The 24,008-nt window shown below is 48.2% G+C and overlaps 1 protein-coding gene across 4 annotated transcripts in view; it reads left to right on the top strand.

The window, feature by feature from the left end:
• Positions 1-24,008, top strand: part of PTPDC1 (protein tyrosine phosphatase domain containing 1) — a 73,738-nt gene that overhangs the window by 23,890 nt on the left and 25,840 nt on the right. For 2 of the 4 annotated variants that reach the window (XR_012788649.1, XM_075574924.1), the window contains exons 1-5: positions 287-621; positions 5,120-5,212; positions 15,119-15,290; positions 16,730-16,810; positions 17,055-17,173. Coding sequence is in view for 3 of the 4 variants with exons in the window: in XM_075574924.1 (XP_075431039.1) it covers positions 570-621; positions 5,120-5,212; positions 15,119-15,290; positions 16,730-16,810; positions 17,055-17,173 (517 nt within the window). In the remaining variant the exon portion in view is untranslated. Of the gene's footprint in view, positions 1-286; positions 622-5,119; positions 5,213-13,693; positions 14,124-15,118; positions 15,291-16,729; positions 16,811-17,054; positions 17,174-24,008 lie in introns of those variants that run through there. The other 2 variants (XM_075574925.1, XM_075574926.1) reach the window with 2 other exon arrangements.

Raw genomic sequence — 24,008 nt, forward strand, 5'->3', positions numbered from 1 at the left:
GGGGCACTCTCCACCAAAACGTGTCACCCGTTGTTTGATCTCCAGCTTTCCGAATCTGGGTGCATTTGCCATACTTTTATTCAGTTAGACAACTTAAATATTTGCCACGGTCAACGAGGACCGTACACAGTTTAAACCTATTAATTTGGGACTCAATTTATTTATTCTGATTTGGCTAAATTGAAAACTGGTGAAGTAGAGAGAATAAATATTTACATTAATATATTATTTATATTATATGTATGAGGGCTGGATTTCAGAGTGTACAACTCCCAGAGCATTAAACATGACTGATCGGCCCCTAATGGGAGCAGATTGTAATCTGATAAAGTGACACACACACACAACTGTTGCAGAACTGTCAATATGGCATGTGGGAGGCATGTCCCCAGGTGTACGTCACAGAAAACGTCACACTGTGGCATCTGTTTGGTCCGGTTTCAGGAAAGAATCCTGGTTTCCTCAGCTAGAGGGACTAAGGATAAGAGTATTTCTTCACTGTCCAAACCGAACGCTGCCTTCAGTTCTTTGAATTATCAATGCCGTGCCATCCCCCGAATATGTAGCAGATGTTAGACATTTGTCTTCGAAACTTAAATCCGTCTGATCCTCTACAACTAGGTAAGAATAATCTTCTTTACTAGGAAAAATAAAATGGGGCATTCCGTTATTTAATGTCTCTCATTGGCAAAATGTGCCCATTAATGAGGTGAATCACGGCATTTTAAACGCAACGCGTGATATCCGCGTTTTCTGTACCTAAAGTATGCTTTAAAAATGGCTGGATGAAGGAGTGCAAGTTCCATTCCAAAGGAGTGAAAATAGCATGCATCATAATAACAGCAAGAGCTGAAAGCTTGTTCTGTTACAAATAATGATCAGGCTCTTGGGGGGACTTTAGAATAGATGCAGGATAATGGAAGTGCATCATTATAATTAGTGCCATTTGTATCATTTTATACTGTTTATGTAGAATAGTTCCAGGTGTTCTCATCTATTATGCAATTGCCTGAAATAGTTTGGCACATAAATTAATGGGATTGATGTGAAAATGGTACAATGTGCATTAATTTTGAGCTCCTAAATTATACACTCCTAAAACAATATACACTATTTCCTGCGTGCCCTGAATCAATCACTGAATCATCGGCATTGTAACGAGACTGTTTAATTAGAGCAGGTTAAATAAATACAGGAAATAAAATCTATCATTATCATTTGTCACATTCAAGCTGTGAATGTATTTCTAAAGAGATAGTTAAAAGATGAGTATTGATTTTTGTTTTATATATATTCCCGAGTCTGAGTTTTTGATAGATGTTGAATATGATCTTGTATGACCTGGTCTGTTCTAAAGTAGTTGATGCGATACTTCTACACGTAGGGAATATTTACCTGCACGGGCAGGTTACTTTGCAATGAGATAATACCATGCTATGTCAGAGGCCGTACGGGGAATGGGCTCCAGCAATTATCATAGTTTACTTCATGATATTATCTGATGGTAACCTAACCCATGAGATGCTATTATATCATGAATTGCTATATCAAGCAGCAAGCTAATTTCCTCTCTGACAATATCATCCTTCAGATCCAAATAGTTAATCAGAAAGAAAATGTTATTTTTTTTTAGATATCATGCTATGAGGGACTTTTCTTGCCCGACACAACACTATGAACTCAGAGCATGTTTTAGAGTCAAGGCATATGCAGGGAGTCCTCGTTACCCAACGTTTCACTTTACAACGAATGGCATATCCAACGCTCACCGCCACTGATTAACATGGGGCTCACTTTACAACGGTTTCACTATCCAGCGCTACTTCCAGAGCGGATTCCGGTGGATAACCGAGGACCGCCTGTACTGTATGTCTAATATTAACTTGTACTGAGATACTTACACGCATTTGATGATTCTCCTAGATTTTTGCAATTGGCTTGTTATGGACAACTGGCAATACTCTTCTACAAGTCTTTCAATACCTGTAATACTGAGATTAAAATCTATTATTGCTCAATGAAGCCTGTTCTAACTACACGTGCCCCACAATGCCGTGCTTTTAAACAGTAACATAATTACAATGATATTCTGTCAGGGATGTGCACCAGAATGCTTTGGCATACTGATTACTAAAGGGTTTCCAAGCGAGGATCAATACGGTCGAGGCAAGTGTCCAAAAGCTTCACGTAGGAGGTGGCTCTTGGTTGCATGGAAGGTGGACGGGTTCCTGATGTCGGTAGAGAGGTTGTTCCAGAGCCTGGGCCCGTCGGCTGAGAATGTTCTTTTCCAATCTTGGTGAATTTGAATCCAGAAGCTCTGAGCAGTGAGTTGTTGGTTGATCTCAGCAGTTTGGTTGGCTGATATTAAGTGATGTGTTCCGAGATGTATATTGGGGCTATGCCATGTATGGGCTAATAGATTGTAAAAAGGACGCAAAATACCAAACTATGTACAGGAGCAATGTTTCACATTGTATATGATTAATATTTAGGTTCTAAGTTAGTTTAAGTTTGTACATATAAAATGGATAGGTTTTTTAGAAAACTTTACGAATTCTGAGGTTTAATGAGAGTTGTGTATTTACTTGAGAATAATTGGCATCCAGGGTAATGCATAAGTAAAGCCATATACAGTTATAAGGTTCTAAACAGCGTTAACCATGCTACCTGTCCTTTTTTTTAATTATTAAGAAGCCCAATTTCTTCATGTAGGTGCCTTGTAATAATACCAATGTTAATATAGAATTATTCGTTTTAATAATAATACAGACATATTTTTGTAATAAATAGAAAACTGGCTTATGCCAAGTATTAAAATGAATTGCTCACTATGTAAAATAACATGTTTATAAATGTTGATTTGCTTTTTGTAATGAATGCAGATATTTAAAGCTGCAGTTCAGTCAATATCCTGCATGTGTGGGTTTTTTAATAAATCAGTTCTGTAGTAAGAAAAAATACTTTTAGCATTTTCTGTTTTTAAAAAAACAACTTTGAAAGACCAATTTTCTTGTATTCTATTTTAACAGCCATTTGCTAAGGCCCTGCCCCTTCATGTCCTGTCACAAGCCCTGGCACACCCCTTTGTCAGCCCTGCCCTCCCTCTAGCACATGTCAGTGCAGGAGTGCTCATGAATATTCATGAGCTTCCACTGAGTGACAGAGGCAGAATATAAACATACAGTATGCCAGCTCTAATTATGTCACCAAATTTCGCCTATCAATACATTGAGAACGAATTGACCGGCAGCTATACAGTTCTTTAGGTAATTAGAGATTGCACACATGAAACTATTGAAGTAAAAAAAAAAATTTAAAAAAAAAAAAGACTGAACTGCAACTTTAACGTGTCCTCATGGAATCAGCATTTAAAAATATAATGTTACACTTTAGAAAAGAAACAGTCCTTGCATTCATAATAAATACCCTCATAACAAACCAAACTATTGACCAACAATGTGAACAGCAGAAGGTCAGAGGCTGACCTCGGTTGTTTATTTTCACTGAGTAGTTACTTAGAAGTTGGAAAAGTGTGTGCAGCTAAAACATAAGAAAAGAAGACCCAGAAGTCCCTTAATAAGCATCGTGGGACGTGACTTTGGAAGCTCCCGCAGTAAGCGACAGCTGTACCCCTCATGCTGCCTGCACACACTGAGGGGCAGTTTGGGGCCTTAAGTGCATGTTCCCCACACAAGCTCAGGACACTATACTGCCTGGGATCGGTCACACAATTTTGTAAGCAATACTGTAATGTGTAGGCAATAAGATTTATTAATTAGGGGTTTGCAGAACAAATATTTTATAGCAGACAATGCACAATGTAAAAAAAAAAAAGTTGGAAACCTTTTTTCATGGAAATGTGGTCCGAAAGATCACTGGAAAAACGTTATATTCTGACATGTAATCTACAATCATAAAATGCTGAATGTGCTTATCACTGAGCAGGTACGTATGGCATACTTATCACTGAGCAGGTACGTATGGCATACTTATCACTGAGCAGGTACGTATGACATACTTATCACTGAGCAGGTACGTATGGCATACTTATCACTGAGCAGGTACGTATGACATACTTATCACTGAGCAGGTACGTATGGCATACTTATCACTGAGCAGGTACGTATGACATACTTATCACTGAGCAGGTACGTATGACATACTTATCACTGAGCAGGTACGTATGACATACTTATCACTGAGCAGGTACGTATGACATACTTATCACTGAGCCCTGACATACTTATCACTGAGCAGGTACGTATGACATACTTATCACTGAGCCCTGACATACTTATCACTGAGCAGGTACGTATGACATACTTATCACTGAGCAGGTACGTATGACATACTTATCACTGAGCAGGTACGTATGACATACTTATCACTGAGCAGGTACGTATGACATACTTATCACTGAGCAGGTACGTATGACATACTTATCACTGAGCAGGTACGTATGACATACTTATCACTGAGCAGGTACGTATGACATACTTATCACTGAGCAGGTACGTATGACATACTTATCACTGAGCAGGTACGTATGACATACTTATCACTGAGCCCTGACATACTTATCAACTAGACAACTACCTTTTTGCATTTATAAAGTTGGAAGGATATTTAAAGAGCTGAAAGTAATGTGTTCACTTCCGTTTGCACAGCAAGTCCTCATTCAATACTTTGCAAAACGTAAACTGTGTTCATATACATCAGTGTTTTTCAACCCTTGGGTTCCCCGGCTAGCCCTAAAGGGTTGCCTGCAATTTCAGGTAATTTCAAAATTGTACCAAATACAGAAGAATTTACAATGCATCTGATCTCATAGTCGCTGTTAGAGAGGGTTGGGGGTTCCTTACAATGCATCTGATCTCATAGTCGCTGTTAGAGAGGGTGGGGGGTTCCCTAACCAAGAAAAGGTTGGAAACCACTGATATACATTGACATGCACAGGTTGTGCATATTACAATAGAAAGTACTGTATGATCGAAGAGACAACAATATGGCTCCAGGGGACACAGTGTAAGTGTATAAATAATAACAATGCAGCACTTTGTGGAAAATACTGTATTCTGCTTGTTTGATTTCTTATTGTTTTCACTCTTTATTCCAATAGGCGCTGCAATGGCAGCTGGAGTCCTGATGCAGAATGAATTGCCACCCCATTCAGTGATCTGCACCAGCACGCATCCTGCAGCAATGAGTTCAGGTAACACAATTACTGTGTATTACACTGAAGCATTTAGATCACAAGCTGCTTAAAGCAGCAGTCCCGCCTTTAAAAAAACAAAATCGTTTTGTAGCAGGGGGTCTCCGGAGCTTTATTGCGTTGATTTCATCTCCGGGGTCCCCCTGCTCCCCGAGATACCTCTGTAGGTAGCAGCTCTGGCTGGGCTCTCTGGGGGGGAACAGAATGGCGGCTTAAATATGACGTGGGCCAATAGGAAACCGTGACATCATCCCGTGACACTTTCTATTGGCCCACGTGACCAGGATCGTCAAACCTCCGGAACTGCTACCGGCGCCCCCTACCGAGGTAAATATCTCTGGGGGCAGGGGGTCCCTGCAGCTAAACGGAAAGCGGTTCAGCTCCGGAGACCCCCTGCTTGGCACCTATTGGAGAAAAAAAACCCAGCTTGTCCTGCTGCTTTAAGTAATGCTGCCCCACTATTGTAATGAATGGCTGGCGCACGATGGGTGTGACTCTGTGTGTCAATTTGTGATTCATTGGTTCTTCCCAAAATATGGGCTGGGCAGGAGGAGAGGTTAGAGAAACCCTGCCATAGACCATCCATACAAGTGACAACAGCACGGAATCTCCCACTATTACTAGTCAGGGCCATACTCCCTAAACGGTGCTAAAATATATTATGGCTTAGCACTACTTAGCTAAAATGCCTCCAAGTATCATTGAAAGAGAAAATCTTTTTGGAAATCCTCACAACGTTGAGCGATATAATTGATGTATTTCTGAATCCCTTTATTGGAGATGGTCTTCATGCTGCTTCCCTAGTAACGGAGTTTGTGGGACTGACTTTGCTCACCTAAATATTGGGATTCAAACTTTCTAACTCAATGGTCTTTTAAAAAGGCTTCACAATTGTGAACCGAACTGTTTATTTGATGTTTATCAATAAAAGATTGTCTGAATGTCTCTTAGTGACTAGAATGAATCACATTGTATAACCAGCTTTGTGACTTGAATTCAAATGTGACACCACTTTCATTTCAAAAACCCCAATGCGTTTGTGGAACATAAATACCACTATTTAGATCGGCACAAGCAGTTTGACGTGATTGGCTCATAAAGGTTAATATTTACAGTCTGCATCTTCATACCCGCTGATAAAATAAAGAAGGATGTGCGTACTGGTATTACTATTATATACACATACAGAAAACAAGCTATGCATATTATTTTCTATAAACAGTAAAAAGATATACTGTATTGCTTCACCGTCACTTTGGCTGCATTCGTTTAGTAAGAGTAGAGATAATATAGAGGGAATATTCTATCCCAGCACCTGACTCCATATCTCTCTATCCCTGTACATTATTACCCAAACTCTCTCCACCATTATCACAGAATAGAGGACCTAGATATGTTGGCAATCTCTTTTGATGCCGGAGTTCATAGGTTGTCCTTCACTGAAGACATTGAGCTTTTCAGAGAATGTGTATACTGTATATAGTTTTGTGTGTATTTTGCCTACTTTGTGTGTATATATTGCAAGGATTTTAGTATTAAAAGCGACATTATTACCTATCCATTTATTCATATGTTTTTGCATGCAAGAAGGGCCTTTTTACGAACCCATCTTTTGGGGTTAGTTTTTATTTTTCACCCTTATATAAAATGGCACTACAGTGATTAATAGCAGCAGTTTAAACTTGGCATTTTTGTTTTTAACACATTTTATTGTAAGTTTTACAACAAACTAGTGGGGTACAGAACTCAAAAAGGGGAAAGGGATTTACAAAAGTATTGAAACATGGTAAATAAATACATACATATAAGCAAGCTAATACATTCAAAACAAAAGGAAACGATCTTAAGAATACTTGGATAATACTGTATATATTATATATTAAATCCTGTAACAGGATAGCTTATTTCTGTTCCCCCACATTGCAGCTCTGACTGCCAGCTCTCCTTATTTCAGCTGCATGCTTCTCTGCTCTGAAAACACACAGTGCCTGTGTAACTGATACATTATTGTTACACATTCCACTCTCCACAAAGCCTGTAGCTGGTTGCCCTGACAACCTACCAATTCTCCTAGCTGAGATTGAGTTAATCCGCTCCCCCCTATCCTCGCTGACGAGTTAGTTTGGTCCTCAGACTATTCCTGTCTCCCAGGAATCCCTCACTTCCATTTTTACCTTCCCCCCCATAACTAAGCACCTTCACCTAGAGAAGCACTCTCTCACAACACAATACCATCTTCAAGTACCTTTTGTTTCTGTGACTTCACCAATAAAGTTATAGAAAATATAAAGGACTTGGTATGCTTTCAAAAGGGGACGAGATGAGCTAGCTGGTCTCATTCATATCCTACATATTACCCCGTGGTTCATGTATGTATGTATGTATGTGTATCACTACTGAGTCATCCATATTAAATATTAAATGTACCTACATTTGAATTATAATTCTAGGGAAACTCAGATACTCTGCATATAAAACATCCATGTCATTTATTTACCACCCTTAAGCCGTGTTCCCACAAAGCAGATGTGTAACCCTAACAATTCACGTTCTATTCTTTTTTTAAGATGGTAGCATAATCTATATCTTTAATACATAATTTTTTTATGTTTTATATATTTTAACTTCTAATTGAACTGCATTCTACTATAAGGCTATCATAAGAACAACGACATTATCAATCTTCATTTTCATTGAATAGATTATTAGATAAAATAGAAATGCTGTTCATAATTTGAAGTATAGCATACAGGCATACCCCGCATTAACGTACGCAATGGGACCAGAGCATGTATGTAAAGCGAAAATGTACTTAAAGTGAAGCACTACCTTTTTCCCACTTATCGATGTATGTACTGTTCTGCAATCGTCATATACGTGCATAACTGATGTAAATAACACATGTGTAACAGGCTCTATAGTTTCCCCGCTTGCGCACAGCTTCGGTACAGGTAGGGAGCCGGTATTGCTGTTCAGGACGTGCTGACAGGCGCATGCGTGAGCTGCCGTTTGACTATTGGGCGATATGTACTTACTCGCGAGTGTACTTAAAGTGAGTGTCCTTAAAGCGGGGTATGTCTGTATAATATATATATATTAACACTTATCCTGAACGCTACGTATATGAACAAGAAGTGATGGTGTCGCCTGTGCACCGAGCCCCGCGGCTACAGAGGCCCCGCGCTCTCCCCCACAACATTTAAACTGATTGGGAGAGTGCGGGCGTCTGTAACTCTCATAACGGCGAGATCTCCTCCTGCACGGTGCTGTCATCATGGCTCTGCGACTTCAAATGGTGTCGCGCTGCCATGACAATGGGACACCCTGTGGCGCTGCGTTGGACAAAGTTCGCCGCATGGTGCCACGACATCATGCCATTGTGGCAATGCGACACCATTTGACGTCGTGGAGCCATGATGACAGGACGCCGAGGAGATGCCGCTGGAGAAGGTAAGAGCTGAGCCCCACACATCCCAGCCGGCCCTGTGCTACCCCGACCCCCACACACATCCCAGCCGGCCCTGTGCTACCCCGAACCCCACACACATCCCAGCCGGCCCTGTGCTACCCCGACCCCCACACATCCCAGCCGGCCCTGCGCTACCCCGACCCCCACACACATCCCAGCCGGCCCTGCGCTACCCCGACCCCCACACACATCCCAGCCGGCCCTGTGCTACCCCGACCCCCACACACATCCCAGCCGGCCCTGTGCTACCCCGACCCCCACACACATCCCAGCCGGCCCTGTGCTACCCCGACCCCCACACACATCCCAGCCGGCCCTGCGCTACCCCGACCCCCACACATCCCAGCCGGCCCTGCGCTACCCCGACCCCCACACACATCCCAGCCGGCCCTGCGCTACCCCGACCCCCACACATCCCAGCCGGCCCTGTGCTACCCCGACCCCCACACACATCCCAGCCGGCCCTGTGCTACCCCGACCCCCACACACATCCCAGCCGGCCCTGCGCTACCCCGACCCCCACACACATCCCAGCCGGCCCTGTGCTACCCCGACCCCCACACACATCCCAGCCGGCCCTGTGCTACCCCGACCCCCACACACATCCCAGCCGGCCCTGTGCTACCCCGACCCCCACACACATCCCAGCCGGCCCTGCGCAACCCCGACCCCCACACACATCCCAGCCGGCCCTGTGCTACCCCGACCCCCACACACATCCCAGCCGGCCCTGCGCAACCCCGACCCCCACACACATCCCAGCCGGCCCTGTGCTACCCCGACCCCCACACACACACATCCCAGCCGGCCCTGTGCTACCCCGACCCCCACACACATCCCAGCCGGCCCTGTGCTACCCTGACCCCCACACACATCCCAGCCGGCCCTGTGCTACCCCGACCCCCACACACATCCCAGCCGGCCCTGTGCTACCCCGACCCCCACACACATCCCAGCCGGCCCTGTGCTACCCCGACCCCCACACACATCCCAGCCGGCCCTGTGCTACCCCGACCCCCACACACATCCCAGCCGGCCCTGCGCAACCCCGACCTCCACACACATCCCAGCCGGCCCTGTGCTACCCCGACCCCCACACACACACATCCCAGCCGGCCCTGCGCTACCCCGACCCCCACACATATCCCAGCCGGCCCTGTGCTACCCCGACCCCCACACACATCCCAGCCGGCCCTGTGCTACCCCGACCCCCACACACATCCCAGCCGGCCCTGCGCTACCCCGACCCCCACACACATCCCAGCCGGCCCTGTGCTACCCCGACCCCCACACACATCCCAGCCGGCCCTGTGCTACCCCGACCCCCACACACATCCCAGCCGGCCCTGTGCTACCCCGACCCCCACACACATCCCAGCCGGCCCTGTGCTACTCCGACCCCCACACATCCCAGCCGGCCCTGCGCTACCCCGACCCCCACACACATCCCAGCCGGCCCTGTGCTACCCCGACCCCCACACATCCCAGCCGGCCCTGCGCTACCCCGACCCCCACACACATCCCAGCCGGCCCTGTGCTACCCCGACCCCCACACACATCCCAGCCGGCCCTGTGCTACCCCGACCCCCACACACATCCCAGCCAGCCCTGTGCTACCCCGACCCCCACACACATCCCAGCCGGCCCTGTGCTACCCCGACCCCCACACATCCCAGCCGGCCCTGTGCTACCCCGACCCCCACACACATCCCAGCCGGCCCTGCGCTACCCCGACCCCCACACATCCCAGCCGGCCCTGTGCTACCCCGACCCCCACACACATCCCAGCCAGCCCTGTGCTACCCCGACCCCCACACACATCCCAGCCAGCCCTGTGCTACCCCGACCCCCACACACATCCCAGCCGGCCCTGTGCTACCCCGACCCCCACACACATCCCAGCCGGCCCTGTGCTACCCCGACCCCCACACACATCCCAGCCGGCCCTGTGCTACCCCGACCCCCACACACATCCCAGCCGGCCCTGTGCTACCCCGACCCCCACACACATCCCAGCCGGCTCTGCGCTACCCCGACCCCCACACACATCCCAGCCGGCCCTGTACTACCCCGACCCCCACACACATCCCAGCCGGCCCTGTGCTACCCCGACCCCCACACACATCCCAGCCGGCCCTGTGCTACCCCGACCCCCACACACATCCCAGCCGGCCCTGTGCTACCCCGACCCCCACACATCCCAGCCGGCCCTGCGCTACCCCGACCCCCACACACATCCCAGCCGGCTCTGCGCTACCCCGACCCCCACACACATCCCAGCCGGCCCTGTACTACCCCGACCCCCACACACATCCCAGCCGGCCCTGTGCTACCCCGACCCCCACACACATCCCAGCCGGCCCTGTGCTACCCCGACCCCCACACACATCCCAGCCGGCCCTGTGCTACCCCGACCCCCACACATCCCAGCCGGCCCTGCGCTACCCCGACCCCCACACATCCCAGCCGGCCCTGTGCTACCCCGAGCCCCACACACATCCCAGCCGGCCCTGTGCTACCCCGACCCCCACACATCCCAGCCGGCCCTGCGCTACCCCGACCCCCACACACATCCCAGCCGGCCCTGTGCTACCCCGACCCCCACACACACACATCCCAGCCGGCCCTGTGCTACCCCGACCCCCACACACATCCCAGCCGGCCCTGTGCTACCCCGACCCCCACACACATCCCAGCCGGCCCTGTGCTACCCCGACCCCCACACACATCCCAGCCGGCCCTGCGCTACCCCGACCCCCACACATCCCAGCCAGCCCTGTGCTACCCCGACCCCCACACACATCCCAGCCGGCCCTGTGCTACCCCGACCCCCACACACATCCCAGCCGGCCCTGTGCTACCCCGACCCCCACACACATCCCAGCCGGCCCTGTGCTACCCCGACCCCCACACACATCCCAGCCGGCCCTGTGCTACCCCGACCCCCACACACATCCCAGCCGGCTCTGCGCTACCCCGACCCCCACACACATCCCAGCCAGCCCTGTACTACCCCGACCCCCACACACATCCCAGCCGGCCCTGTGCTACCCCGACCCCCACACACATCCCAGCCGGCCCTGTGCTACCCCGACCCCCACACACATCCCAGCCGGCCCTGTGCTACCCCGACCCCCACACATCCCAGCCGGCCCTGCGCTACCCCGACCCCCACACACATCCCAGCCGGCCCTGTGCTACCCCGACCCCCACACACATCCCAGCCGGCCCTGTGCTACCCCGACCCCCACACATCCCAGCCGGCCCTGTGCTACCCCGACCCCCACACACATCCCAGCCGGCCCTGTGCTACCCCGACCCCCACACACATCCCAGCCGGCCCTGTGCTACCCCGACCCCCACACACATCCCAGCCGGCCCTGTGCTACCCCGACCCCCACACACACACGTATGCCAACTGGTAACAGTTGTATGGAGGTAGGTGGCACCTCCCCCCAGAGCTCACTCCTCACCTTTTTAACTTGGGAGGTCTTTTCACTTTGCTGCAAGAACAGGGCCTACTATGGTTCTTTCCCCTCATACAGAGGTAACAGGAAGGGTTCACAGTGTAGGACCTGCATTATTTTGGTTATACTTTGACGTTTGGTATGCAGGCTTACGACGCTTTGGCCAAAGGGTTTAACTAAATAACCAAGTAATTATTATTATTATTATTGAAGTATTTAAACTTTATACTCATTACCATATATGTTTTGTCAAATTGGATGTAGCATTGGGCTCCCCTGTCTTTTGTTGTATACTTTTGTGGATATGCAATGTTTGAGTCGCTTCTCATTTGCATATAATTACGTCACACTGCGACGCGTTGCCACAACGTCACGTTGCCATGGCAACAGGATGCCGCGTGACGCTACATTGGTGAAGTCCGAATGAGGAGCAGGGCAGAAGCAAGGAGACCGGAAGGAGGCGCCGGGCATATATAAGTGACTTTCCGGTAGGCACCAGAGTGCGGAAAATGTATATGGGGGCGGACATTTTTGCCACCCCAAAATGTTTCCGCCATGGGCAAATAAGTGGAAAATCTGCCCCTGATTCCATCTTTTGAAGACAGAGGTGAGAGATATAGAAGGTAATTAGGGCTGCTCGCGAGAGAGGAAAGTGTGACAGGGAAAGGGGCTGCTCACTGTGGTGTGGAGTATACATTAGGGTGGAGTATGGTGTAGCCATTCTGCTGGATCTATTAAGGCAGGGGTGTCAAAATCAGTCCAACAGGACAGGTTTTATGGATATCCCTGCTTCAGCACAGGTGGCTCACTCAGCGAAATGGGACATTTGGTCACGGCCTTTTCGCCGTCCCCAAATGACCGCCAGTGTTCGGCCACAGACAGACCCGCCGCAGCCAATTTGCCGCTGGACACTGAGCTGCCGCTCGCTCCTACCATAACGTAAGTTTTAGGGGTTTTAGCAGTTAGAGTAGGGGGTTAATTTAAAGGGCTTTAGGGTAAGGGGTTAAGGTTTTTACGGATGGGGATAGCGTTAGCATTTAAAAAGGTTTTAAGGTAAGGGTTAAAATTAGGGGCTTAGTGGTGCAGCCACTGATTAAGCCATCTGTGCTGAAGCAGGGATATCCATAAAACCTGTCATGTTGGTGGAACTTAAGAACCGAATTTGACAGCCCTGTATTAAGGTTCAGGGGTGTGGATGTTAGAGGGTGTTGGATAGCATGGAGTTGTGTCCAAACTAAAGGCAGTTTTAGACGTTTTTGTAGCTATCACTTACTTTAAATAATGGAACCAATACTGACCCTACTCCGTTTCTGTACGCGCTCCGTTTCTGTACGCGCTCCGTTTCTGTACGCGCTCCGTTTCTGTACGCGCTCCGTTTCTGTACGCGCTCAGTTTCTGTACGCGCTCCCTTTCTGTACGCGCTCCGTTTCTGTACGCGCTCCGTTTCTGTACACGCTCCCTTTCTGTACACGCTCAGTTTCTGTACGCGCTCCGTTTCCGTACGCGGCTGCTCTTTAAGGGAGTTTCAATGTGTCCAGCTAAATCCATGTACAATACACAGTACCACTGCTAACATCAGTGACTTGGCTGTTTGTTTCTATAGAAACCCCTCAGCCTATCGTGACGTGCAGTTAGATGCTAGCAATCCATCCACATATATTTCTGCGTAACTTCAGCCCTGCGCGAGTTGGATCTGACGCTTCACTCAGCTCTTGGATGATAGCTCAGTCCAGGCATTAGCTGGCAGCTGTAGCACACACCATGCACGCATCGCCCACCCGGAGACTCTCAGCTGTGGATATCTTAAGCAACTTTCTCCACGGTCGGAGGCATTCCACGTCTGATGTCCTGAACCGCGCACAAAGGCGGCGTAGCTCAGGGATAGAGATGCTGTCATCCTCCACTCACCGGGTGATGGTGGCTGTGTCGGCAGTCAGCACGGCAGACATGAATGCAAAGGTTGTCGGCATAAAAAGTAATGCTTTTTTATTATTATTCCATTGTTTCTAGCTCCACAGGAAAAGTGAGATGGGGTTTGTAGTACGGGGATTTCCGAAGGAGATATGGATCTTAGCTCTTTTAGGTAAAACAAAGTGGACATTTAGACTGAAAAGCATGGTGAGGTTTTGCATGTAAAATATATTAATGTTTGTTTTCCTTTATCTAAAATGTGTTATTTGTTGTTTGGAAGCAGGGTTATTCTGTATGTATGGGGCACAGGGGGTTCTTACCCCACACAATGCCAGAGATGTCCACAGTGCATTGTATGGCAGGGAACTACGGACTCCTCTGCTAATAAAGGCTCTGTGCAAATATCAGGTGTATTATAAAGAACACGTCTAGCTGAATTTTCAATTTGAATGAATTTCTCCTTTCAATAACATTTTCTGAGTCGTTCCAGGTAGACTTTGAATGCCTTTTTCTCCATAGGAAACACAAGCTTTGCTTCCTAATGCTGTGCATATCACTTGAGCCTTGAATGTAAATAAGCAGCCAGGATGTGGGATTGCTTTCACAGCACTTCCAGATGTCTTTCTCCAAAACTTTTTTTAACGGGCGGCACTTGTAACCCTTCTCTTCTTTATGTGCTAAGAACACAGGGTTTTGCACTATAGGCAGTACAGGCATGGAAAGGTTATGCTGTTTTACAGGCTGTATTTTTATTTTTAGATAGGAATGAACGCAATGAACCCACTTTAGACTTAGTCACTTCTAGGACTGAAATGAACCAATTTCAGGGATGTGTTTAAGGGGTTACAATGGGTAATTGATGCATTTTTTACAAAAATAAGAAGGATCATTATTTCTAATAAAAAAAATTAAGATGGTTTGTAAAGATGTTTATCTGTAATATGTGAGGTTTAATTACCTCCCTCTGCCTAGAATTATTATTTTTTGGCTATCATGAATTGGACCATTAGGGCCACAAGTCTGACGTTTTAGATACATTCAAGATTTTCTCTGTCTCAGGAAACAGCAGGCGTCCGACTTCTAAGTACACGAAAGTTGGGGAGCGGTTGCGACATGTAATTCCGGGCCACATGCAGTGCTCAATGACGTGTGGAGGTCGTGCTTGTAAATATGAAAACCCAACTCGGTGGAGTGATGAGGACCAGGCAATAAAAGGACTTTACTCTTCATGGTAATTACAGTTTGATACTTGGTACAGTATCTATAAATTGGTTTACGTTGATGTGTTGGTTTTTCACATCTAAGACCCAGATCCACTAATGGGTGCTAAGCTTTAGCACGCCTATAGCACACCTATTCAACCCTTTTGTGGGCCTTAGATTTCAAAAACCTGTTAATTACATCAACATAAACCAATTTATAAAAGCTCTATACACATCTTATTGGTGAAACCAGTGCTGGACGCGTGTCAGTGCTGGACGCGTGTCAGTGCTGGACGCGTGTCAGTGCTGGACGCGTGTCAGTGTTGGACGCGTGTCAGTGTTGGACGCGTGTCAGTGTTGGGCGCGTGTCAGTGTTGGACGCGTGTCAGTGCTGGACGCGTGTCAGTGCTGGACGCGTGTCAGTGCTGGACGCGTGTCAGTGTTGGGTTGTATGCAGGAGAACATCTTTTGTACTCACAATCCCCAAAGTTCCACTTTCTTTTTAAAGAAAGATGAGTTTTACTTTAAAGGACCGAGCCAAGCGGGCGGATTTTTTTGTGTTTCTACAAAAACATATGATTGAGGCAGGGGGTCTCCAGAGCTTAACCCCATTCATTCCGGGGACCGCCTGCTTCCAGAGCCGGTATCTCTCTGCTTTGTAAAGTTCTCTCATCACGGGGGGCGATAGGACGCCTCTCCTGATGACATCACAGCGTTCTATTGGCCCACAGAGCGCGAGAGCTTTGAAATGCAGCTTTTACGTGATCCCTAGTCGCGAACCAGAGCGGCTACCGGCACCCCGTACAGAGGTAAGTATCTCTGGAAGCAGGGGGCCCCGGGACCTGAAATGAATGGGGTTCAGCTCACACAAAGATCTTTTATGGGACAAATTGTCACAACTTTTAACCTATGCCATCAGATCCGTACTGTGTATGTAATCATGTTTACAACTGCCTGTCTCACGTTGATTAATTAATTAAAAAAACTTGTAGGTTTGGGACAGGCTGCTACGCTTCATGATATGTGTAAGCCAAAAATCATATATATGGGGATATGCAGAATGTTTGTACTGTTGAAGCTAGTCTTTTGTTGACCGTATAGATGGTAATATCTGGAATTATTTCTTTCGCCATAAACAGATTTTAACAGATGTCATTCTTCCAAAATACAAACATATGAAGGTTAATTAATTTAAATTTCAGAACTAAAGATGTGCATAAGTAATACAGAGGCAGTAATGTACATGGACTGATAGATTTGGCTACAAATGGAAGGTTGTACAGTATTCACTAATTGAACAAGCTCTGCAGTAACTAATTAAACAGAACGCTGTGATAAGGCATTGTGGTTCAATTACTACTCGTTGGCTGCATAGATTATAACTTGAAACATTTGCATTTGACTCTGCAGAAGACAAAATATCTAAATGATGGTTAGTCCAACAATATTTATTCATTTCTTTTTTCAGGATCACTGACAACATACTTGCAATGGCACGACCTTCAACAGAAATCATTGAGAAATATAATATAATTGAACAGTTTCAGAGGTAACTTTATTAATAGTTGAATGACTGCTATGCAAAGTATTTTCTCCTTGTTTTATAGTAACGTTTAACTTTTGAATTGGATCAGAAAGGCTTAATTTTGTTTGCCTCAAATGCAATCACAAGTGGAGGGGAAACTATAATCGCCCGAAAATGTATTGTGTACCTAGAGGTAATTGAGAAATAAAAAAAAAGGTTAACGCCTACATTAAATGGGAATCCTTTGTCGTTTCCTTCTTTGCTGTAGCAGTGGAATAAAGACAGTAATTAACCTTCAGCGCCCAGGCGAGCATGCAAGCTGTGGGAATCCTTTGGAACAGGAAAGTGGGTTCACCTATCTTCCTGAAGCTTTCATGGAGGCTGAAAGTAAGTTCTTTCATGTTGCGTTTTCTTCATTAATTATGAAGCGCCATCAATTTGTACTGCTGAGCTCCGAGCTCAGAACCGTTATGTAAGACCCAACAGTCAATTGACTATTAAGGGACAGCTTCTTGTATAGCGTTGTCACTCAATAGGGTGTTTGTGCCAGTTTGTAGAAAAGAAATTGCCAATCAAGTGTGGATGTCACGCTGAGCTGACACAGGTGTTTAAAACATAAAATCTTGGTTTTCCAAATAATGCTGTCCTTTCTGGTAAATGCTCTGTTTTGTCTGAGCTGCTGTATGTATAATGGTCATAGATGTACACAGCAGGGGAGGCCAGCTCCAGTCTGCACGGGCCACTAACAGGTCAGGTTTTCAGGATATCCCTGCTTCAGCACAGGTGGTTCAATCAGTGGCTCAGTCTGAAGCAGGGATATCCTGAAAACCTGACCTGTTAGTGGCCCCTGAGGACTGGAGTTGGCCAATCCTGGTATACAGTATATAGACAATACCAACAAAATGGTACATATAATAGATGTCATCAGCTTCAAACTGCTACATTCATTGTAAGCGTAGGAGATGAGCTCACAAAAACATTAGAGATTCTCGCTGCTGCGATGTATATAATTAGCTGAAGGTTGCAGACGTCAGACTATTGATACATGCGTACAGTAAGAAAGACAATGGCACACTCAGCTCTATGGAACACACTGTGCAGTAACAAGGACACTGGCACACTCAGCTCTATGGAACACACTGTGCAGTAACAAGGACACTGGCACACTCAGCTCTATGGGACACATGCAGTAAGAAGGACACTGGCACACTCAGCTCTATGGAACACACTGTGCAGTAACAAGGACACTGGCACACTCAGCTCTATGGAACACACTGTGCAGTAACAAGGACACTGGCACACTCAGCTCTATGGAACACAACGTGCAGTAAGAAGGACACTGGCACACTCAGCTCTATGGAACACACCGTGCAGTAAGAAGGACACTGGCACACTCAGCTCTATGGAACACGCCGTGCAGTAACAAGGACACTGGCACACTCAGCTCTATGGGACACATGCAGTAAGAAGGACACTGGCACACTCAGCTCTATGGAACACACTGTGCAGTAACAAGGACACTGGCACACTCAGCTCTATGGAACACACTGTGCAGTAACAAGGACACTGGCACACTCAGCTCTATGGAACACACTGTGCAGTAACAAGGACACTGGCACACTCAGCTCTATGGAACACACTGTGCAGTAAGAAGGACACTGGCACACTCAGCTCTATGGAACACACCGTGCAGTAACAAGGACACTGGCACACTCAGCTCTATGGAACACGCTGTGCTGTAAGAAGGACACTGGCACACTCAGCTCTATGGAACACGCCGTGCAGTAAGAAGGACACTGGCACACTCAGCTCTATGGAACACGCCGTGCAGTTAGAAGGACACTGGCACACTCAGCTCTATGGAACACACTGTGCTGTAAGAAGGACACTGGCACACTCAGCTCTATGGAACACGCCATGCAGTAACAAGGACACTGGAACACTCAGCTCTATGGAACACACTGTGCAGTAACAAGGACACTGGCACACTCAGCTCTATGGAACACACTGTGCAGTAAGAAGGACACTGGCACACTCAGCTCTATGAAACACACCGTGCAGTAAGAAGGACACTGGCACACTCAGCTCTATGGAACACACTGTGCAGTAACAAGGACACTGGCACACTCAGCTCTATGGAACACAACGTGCAGTAAGAAGGACACTGGCACACTCAGCTCTATGGAACACACCGTGCAGTAAGAAGGACACTGGCACACTCAGCTCTATGGAACACGCCGTGCAGTAACAAGGACACTGGCACACTCAGCTCTATGGGACACATGCAGTAAGAAGGACACTGGCACACTCAGCTCTATGGAACACACTGTGCAGTAACAAGGACACTGGCACACTCAGCTCTATGGAACACACTGTGCAGTAACAAGGACACTGGCACACTCAGCTCTATGGAACACACTGTGCAGTAACAAGGACACTGGCACACTCAGCTCTATGGAACACACTGTGCAGTAAGAAGGACACTGGCACACTCAGCTCTATGGAACACACCGTGCAGTAACAAGGACACTGGCACACTCAGCTCTATGGAACACGCTGTGCTGTAAGAAGGACACTGGCACACTCAGCTCTATGGAACACGCCGTGCAGTAAGAAGGACACTGGCACACTCAGCTCTATGGAACACGCCGTGCAGTTAGAAGGACACTGGCACACTCAGCTCTATGGAACACACTGTGCTGTAAGAAGGACACTGGCACACTCAGCTCTATGGAACACGCCATGCAGTAACAAGGACACTGGAACACTCAGCTCTATGGAACACACTGTGCAGTAACAAGGACACTGGCACACTCAGCTCTATGGAACACACTGTGCAGTAAGAAGGACACTGGCACACTCAGCTCTATGAAACACACCGTGCAGTAAGAAGGACACTGGCACACTCAGCTCTATGAAACACACCGTGCAGTAAGAAGAACACTGGCACACTCAGCTCTATGGAACACACCGGGCAGTAAGAAGGACACTGGCACACTCAGCTCTATGGAACACGCCGGGCAGTAAGAAGGACACTGGCACACTCAGCTCTATGGAACACACCGTGCTGTAAGAAAGACACTGGCACACTCCGCTCTATGGAACACACTGTGCAGTAAGAAGGACACTGGCACACTCAGCTCTATGGAACACACCGGGCAGTAAGAAGGACACTGGCACACTCAGCTCTATGGAACACACTGTGCAGTAACAAGGACACTGGCACACTCAGCTCTATGGAACACACCGTGCTGTAAGAAGGACACTGGCACACTCGGCTCTATGGAACACACTGTGCAATAAGAAGGACACTGGCACACTCAGCTCTATGGTACACACTGTGCAGTAAGAAGGACACTGGCACACTCAGCTCTATGGAACACACCGTGCAGTAAGAAGGACACTGGCACACTCAGCTCTATGGAACACACCGTACAGTAAGAAGGACACTGGCACACTCAGCTCTATGGAACACACCGGGCAGTAAGAAGGACACTGGCACACTCAGCTCTATGGAACATACCGGGCAGTAAGAAGGACACTGGCACACTCAGCTCTATGGAACACGCCGGGCAGTAAGAAGGACACTGGCACACTCAGCTCTATGGAACACACTGTGCAGTAAGAAGGACACTGGCACACTCGGCTCTATGGAACACACCGTGCAGTAAGAAGGATACTGGCACACTCAGCTCTATGGAACACACTGTGCAGTAAGAAGGACACTGGCACACTCAGCTCTATGGAACACACTGTGCAGTATGAAGGACACTGGCACACTCAGCTCTATTGAACACACCGTACAGTAAGAAGGACACTGGCACACTCAGCTCTATGGAACACACCGTGCAGTAAGAAGGACACTGGCACACTCAGCTCTATGGAACACACTGTGCAGTAAGAAGGACACTGGCACACTCAGCTCTATGGAACACACTGTGCAGTAAGAAGGACACTGGCACACTCAGCTCTATGGAACACGCCGGGCAGTAAGAAGGACACTGGCACACTCAGCTCTATGGAACACGCCGTGCAGTAGCAAGGACACTGGCACACTCAGCTCTATGGAACACACTGTGCAGTATGAAGGACACTGGCACACTCAGCTCTATGGAACACACTGTGCAGTATGAAGGACACTGGCACACTCAGCTCTATGGAACACACTGTACAGTAAGAAGGACACTGGCACACTCAGCTCTATGGAACACACCGTACAGTAAGAAGGACACTGGCACACTCAGCTCTATGGAACACACCGTGCTGCAAGAAGGACACTGGCACACTCAGCTCTATGGAACACGCCGGGCAGTAAGAAGGACACTGTCACACTCAGCTCTATGGAACACACTGTGCAGTAAGAAGGACACTGGCACACTCAGCTCTATGGAACACGCCGGGCAGTAAGAAGGACACTGGCACACTCAGCTCTATGGAACACGCCGTGCAGTAGCAAGGACACTGGCACACTCAGCTCTATGGAACACACCGTGCAGTAAGAAGGACACTGGCACACTCAGCTCTATGGAACACACTGTGCAGTAAGAAGGACACTGGCACACTCAGCTCTATGGAACACACCGTGCAGTAAGAAGGACACTGGCACACTCAGCTCTATGGAACACACCGTACAGTAAGAAGGACACTGGCACACTCAGCTCTATGGAACACACCGGGCAGTAAGAAGGACACTGGCACACTCAGCTCTATGGAACACACTGTGCTGTAAGAAGGACACTGGCACACTCAGCTCTATGGAACACACCGTACAGTAAGAAGGACACTGGCACACTCAGCTCTATGGAACACACTGTGCAGTAAGAAGGACACTGGCACACTCAGCTCTATGGAACACACCGTGCAGTAAGAAGGACACTGGCACACTCAGCTCTATGGAACACACCGTACAGTAAGAAGGACACTGGCACACTCAGCTCTATGGAACACACCGTGCAGTAAGAAGGACACTGGCACACTCAGCTCTATGGAACACACCGTGCAGTAAGAAGGACACTGGCACACTCAGCTCTATGGAACACACTGTGCAGTAAGAAGGACACTGGCACACTCGGCTCTATGGAATACGCCGGGCAGTAAGAAGGACACTGGCACACTCAGCTCTATGGAACACACTGTGCAGTAAGAAGGACACTGGCACACTCAGCTCTATGGAACACACTGTGCAGTAAGAAGGACACTGGCACACTCAGCTCTATGGAACACACCGTGCTGTAAGAAGGACACTGGCACACTCAGCTCTATGGAACACACCTTGCAGTAAGAAGGACACTGGCACACTCAGCTCTACGGAACACGCCGGGCAGTAACAAGGACACTGGCACACTCAGCTCTATGGAACACGTGCAGTAAGAAGGACACTGGCACACTCAGCTCTATGGAAACACTGTGCAGTAAGAAGGACACTGGCACACTCAGCTCTATGGAACATACCGGGCAGTAACAAGGACACTGGCACACTCAGCTCTATGGAACACGCCGGGCAGTAAGAAGGACACTGGCACACTCAGCTCTATGGAACATACCGGGCAGTAACAAGGACACTGGCACACTCAGCTCTATGGAACACACCGTGCAGTAACAAGGACACTGGCACACTCAGCTCTATGGAACACGTGCAGTAAGAAGGACACTGGCACACTCAGCTCTATGGAACACGCCGGGCAGTAACAAGGACACTGGCACACTCAGCTCTATGGAACACGTGCAGTAAGAAGGACACTGGCACACTCAGCTCTATGGAAACACTGTGCAGTAAGAAGGACACTGGCACACTCAGCTCTATGGAACATACCGGGCAGTAACAAGGACACTGGCACACTCAGCTCTATGGAACACGCCGGGCAGTAAGAAGGACACTGGCACACTCAGCTCTATTGAACATACCGGGCAGTAACAAGGACACTGGCACACTCAGCTCTATGGAACACACCGTGCAGTAACAAGGACACTGGCACACTCAGCTCTATGGAACACGTGCAGTAAGAAGGACACTGGCACACTCAGCTCTATGGAACACGCCGTGCAGTAACAAGGACACTGGCACACTCAGCTCTATGGAACACGCCGGGCAGTAACAAGGACACTGGCACACTCAGCTCTATGGAACACACTGTGCAGTAACAAGGACACTGGCACACTCAGCTCTATGGAACACGCCGTGCAGTAACAAGGACACTGGCACACTCAGCTCTATGGAACACACTGTGCAGTAAGAAGGACACTGGCACACTCAGCTCTATGGAACACACTGTGCAGTAAGAAGGACACTGGCACACTCAGCTCTATGGAACACGCCGTGCAGTAAGAAGGACACTGGCACACTCAGCTCTATGGAACACACTGTGCAGTAAGAAGGACACTGGCACACTCAGCTCTATGGAACACACTGTGCAGTAAGAAGGACACTGGCACACTCGGCTCTATGGAACACACTGTGCAGTAAGAAGGACACTGGCACACTCAGCTCTATGGTAGTAGCCAGTTGATGAACACTCACATGGATAGATCTGCTGCTGAGAATCTTGGGACATTGGATCACAGCCGTTTCACAGCAAACAAATTACCACTGACGCTTCGCCGCGAGTCACCCCCCCGCCGGGACATATTGCCGCTGGCCTCTTTGCTGCTAAGGTAAGTGCCTAAGCTTAACCCTTTAGCCTAAAACTCAGTGCCCTAAGCCCTTACCCTAAAACCCCTAAAGTTAACCCCCTAACCGCTAAAACGTACGTTCTCCTAGAAGCAGCCAGCGGCGGATCATCTGCGGCAAAGGGTTTGTCTGAGGCCTCTTGTGGTCATTTTGGTCGCGGCGAAACGATCGCAACCAAATGTCCCATTACGCTGCATGAATGGGATATAGAAAGGAGGTCCCATGTAGAAATAATACAGTTTGTGGCCATATGAATAAAGTGTTGTGAGGAGTAGCATAGATCCAAAGAGCCGACGTTTGGTCTATCTGTGCGTCACTGTGTTACAATGTATCCAGGTGCTGGTGTTATAGGGGGAGCTAGGACAGGAGAGAGAGAACGGTTACAATGTATCCAGGTGCTGGTGTTATAGGGGGAGCTAGGACAGGAGAGGACAGGAGAGAGAGAACGGTTACAATGTATCCAGGTGCTGGTGTTAAAGGGAGAGCTAGGACAGGAGAGAGAGAACGATTACAATGTATCCAGGTGCTGGTGTTATAGGGAGAGCTAGGACAGGA

The sequence above is a fragment of the Ascaphus truei genome, chromosome 17 (assembly GCF_040206685.1).
Source record: "Ascaphus truei isolate aAscTru1 chromosome 17, aAscTru1.hap1, whole genome shotgun sequence".
NCBI classification, from domain to species: Eukaryota; Metazoa; Chordata; class Amphibia; order Anura; family Ascaphidae; genus Ascaphus; species Ascaphus truei.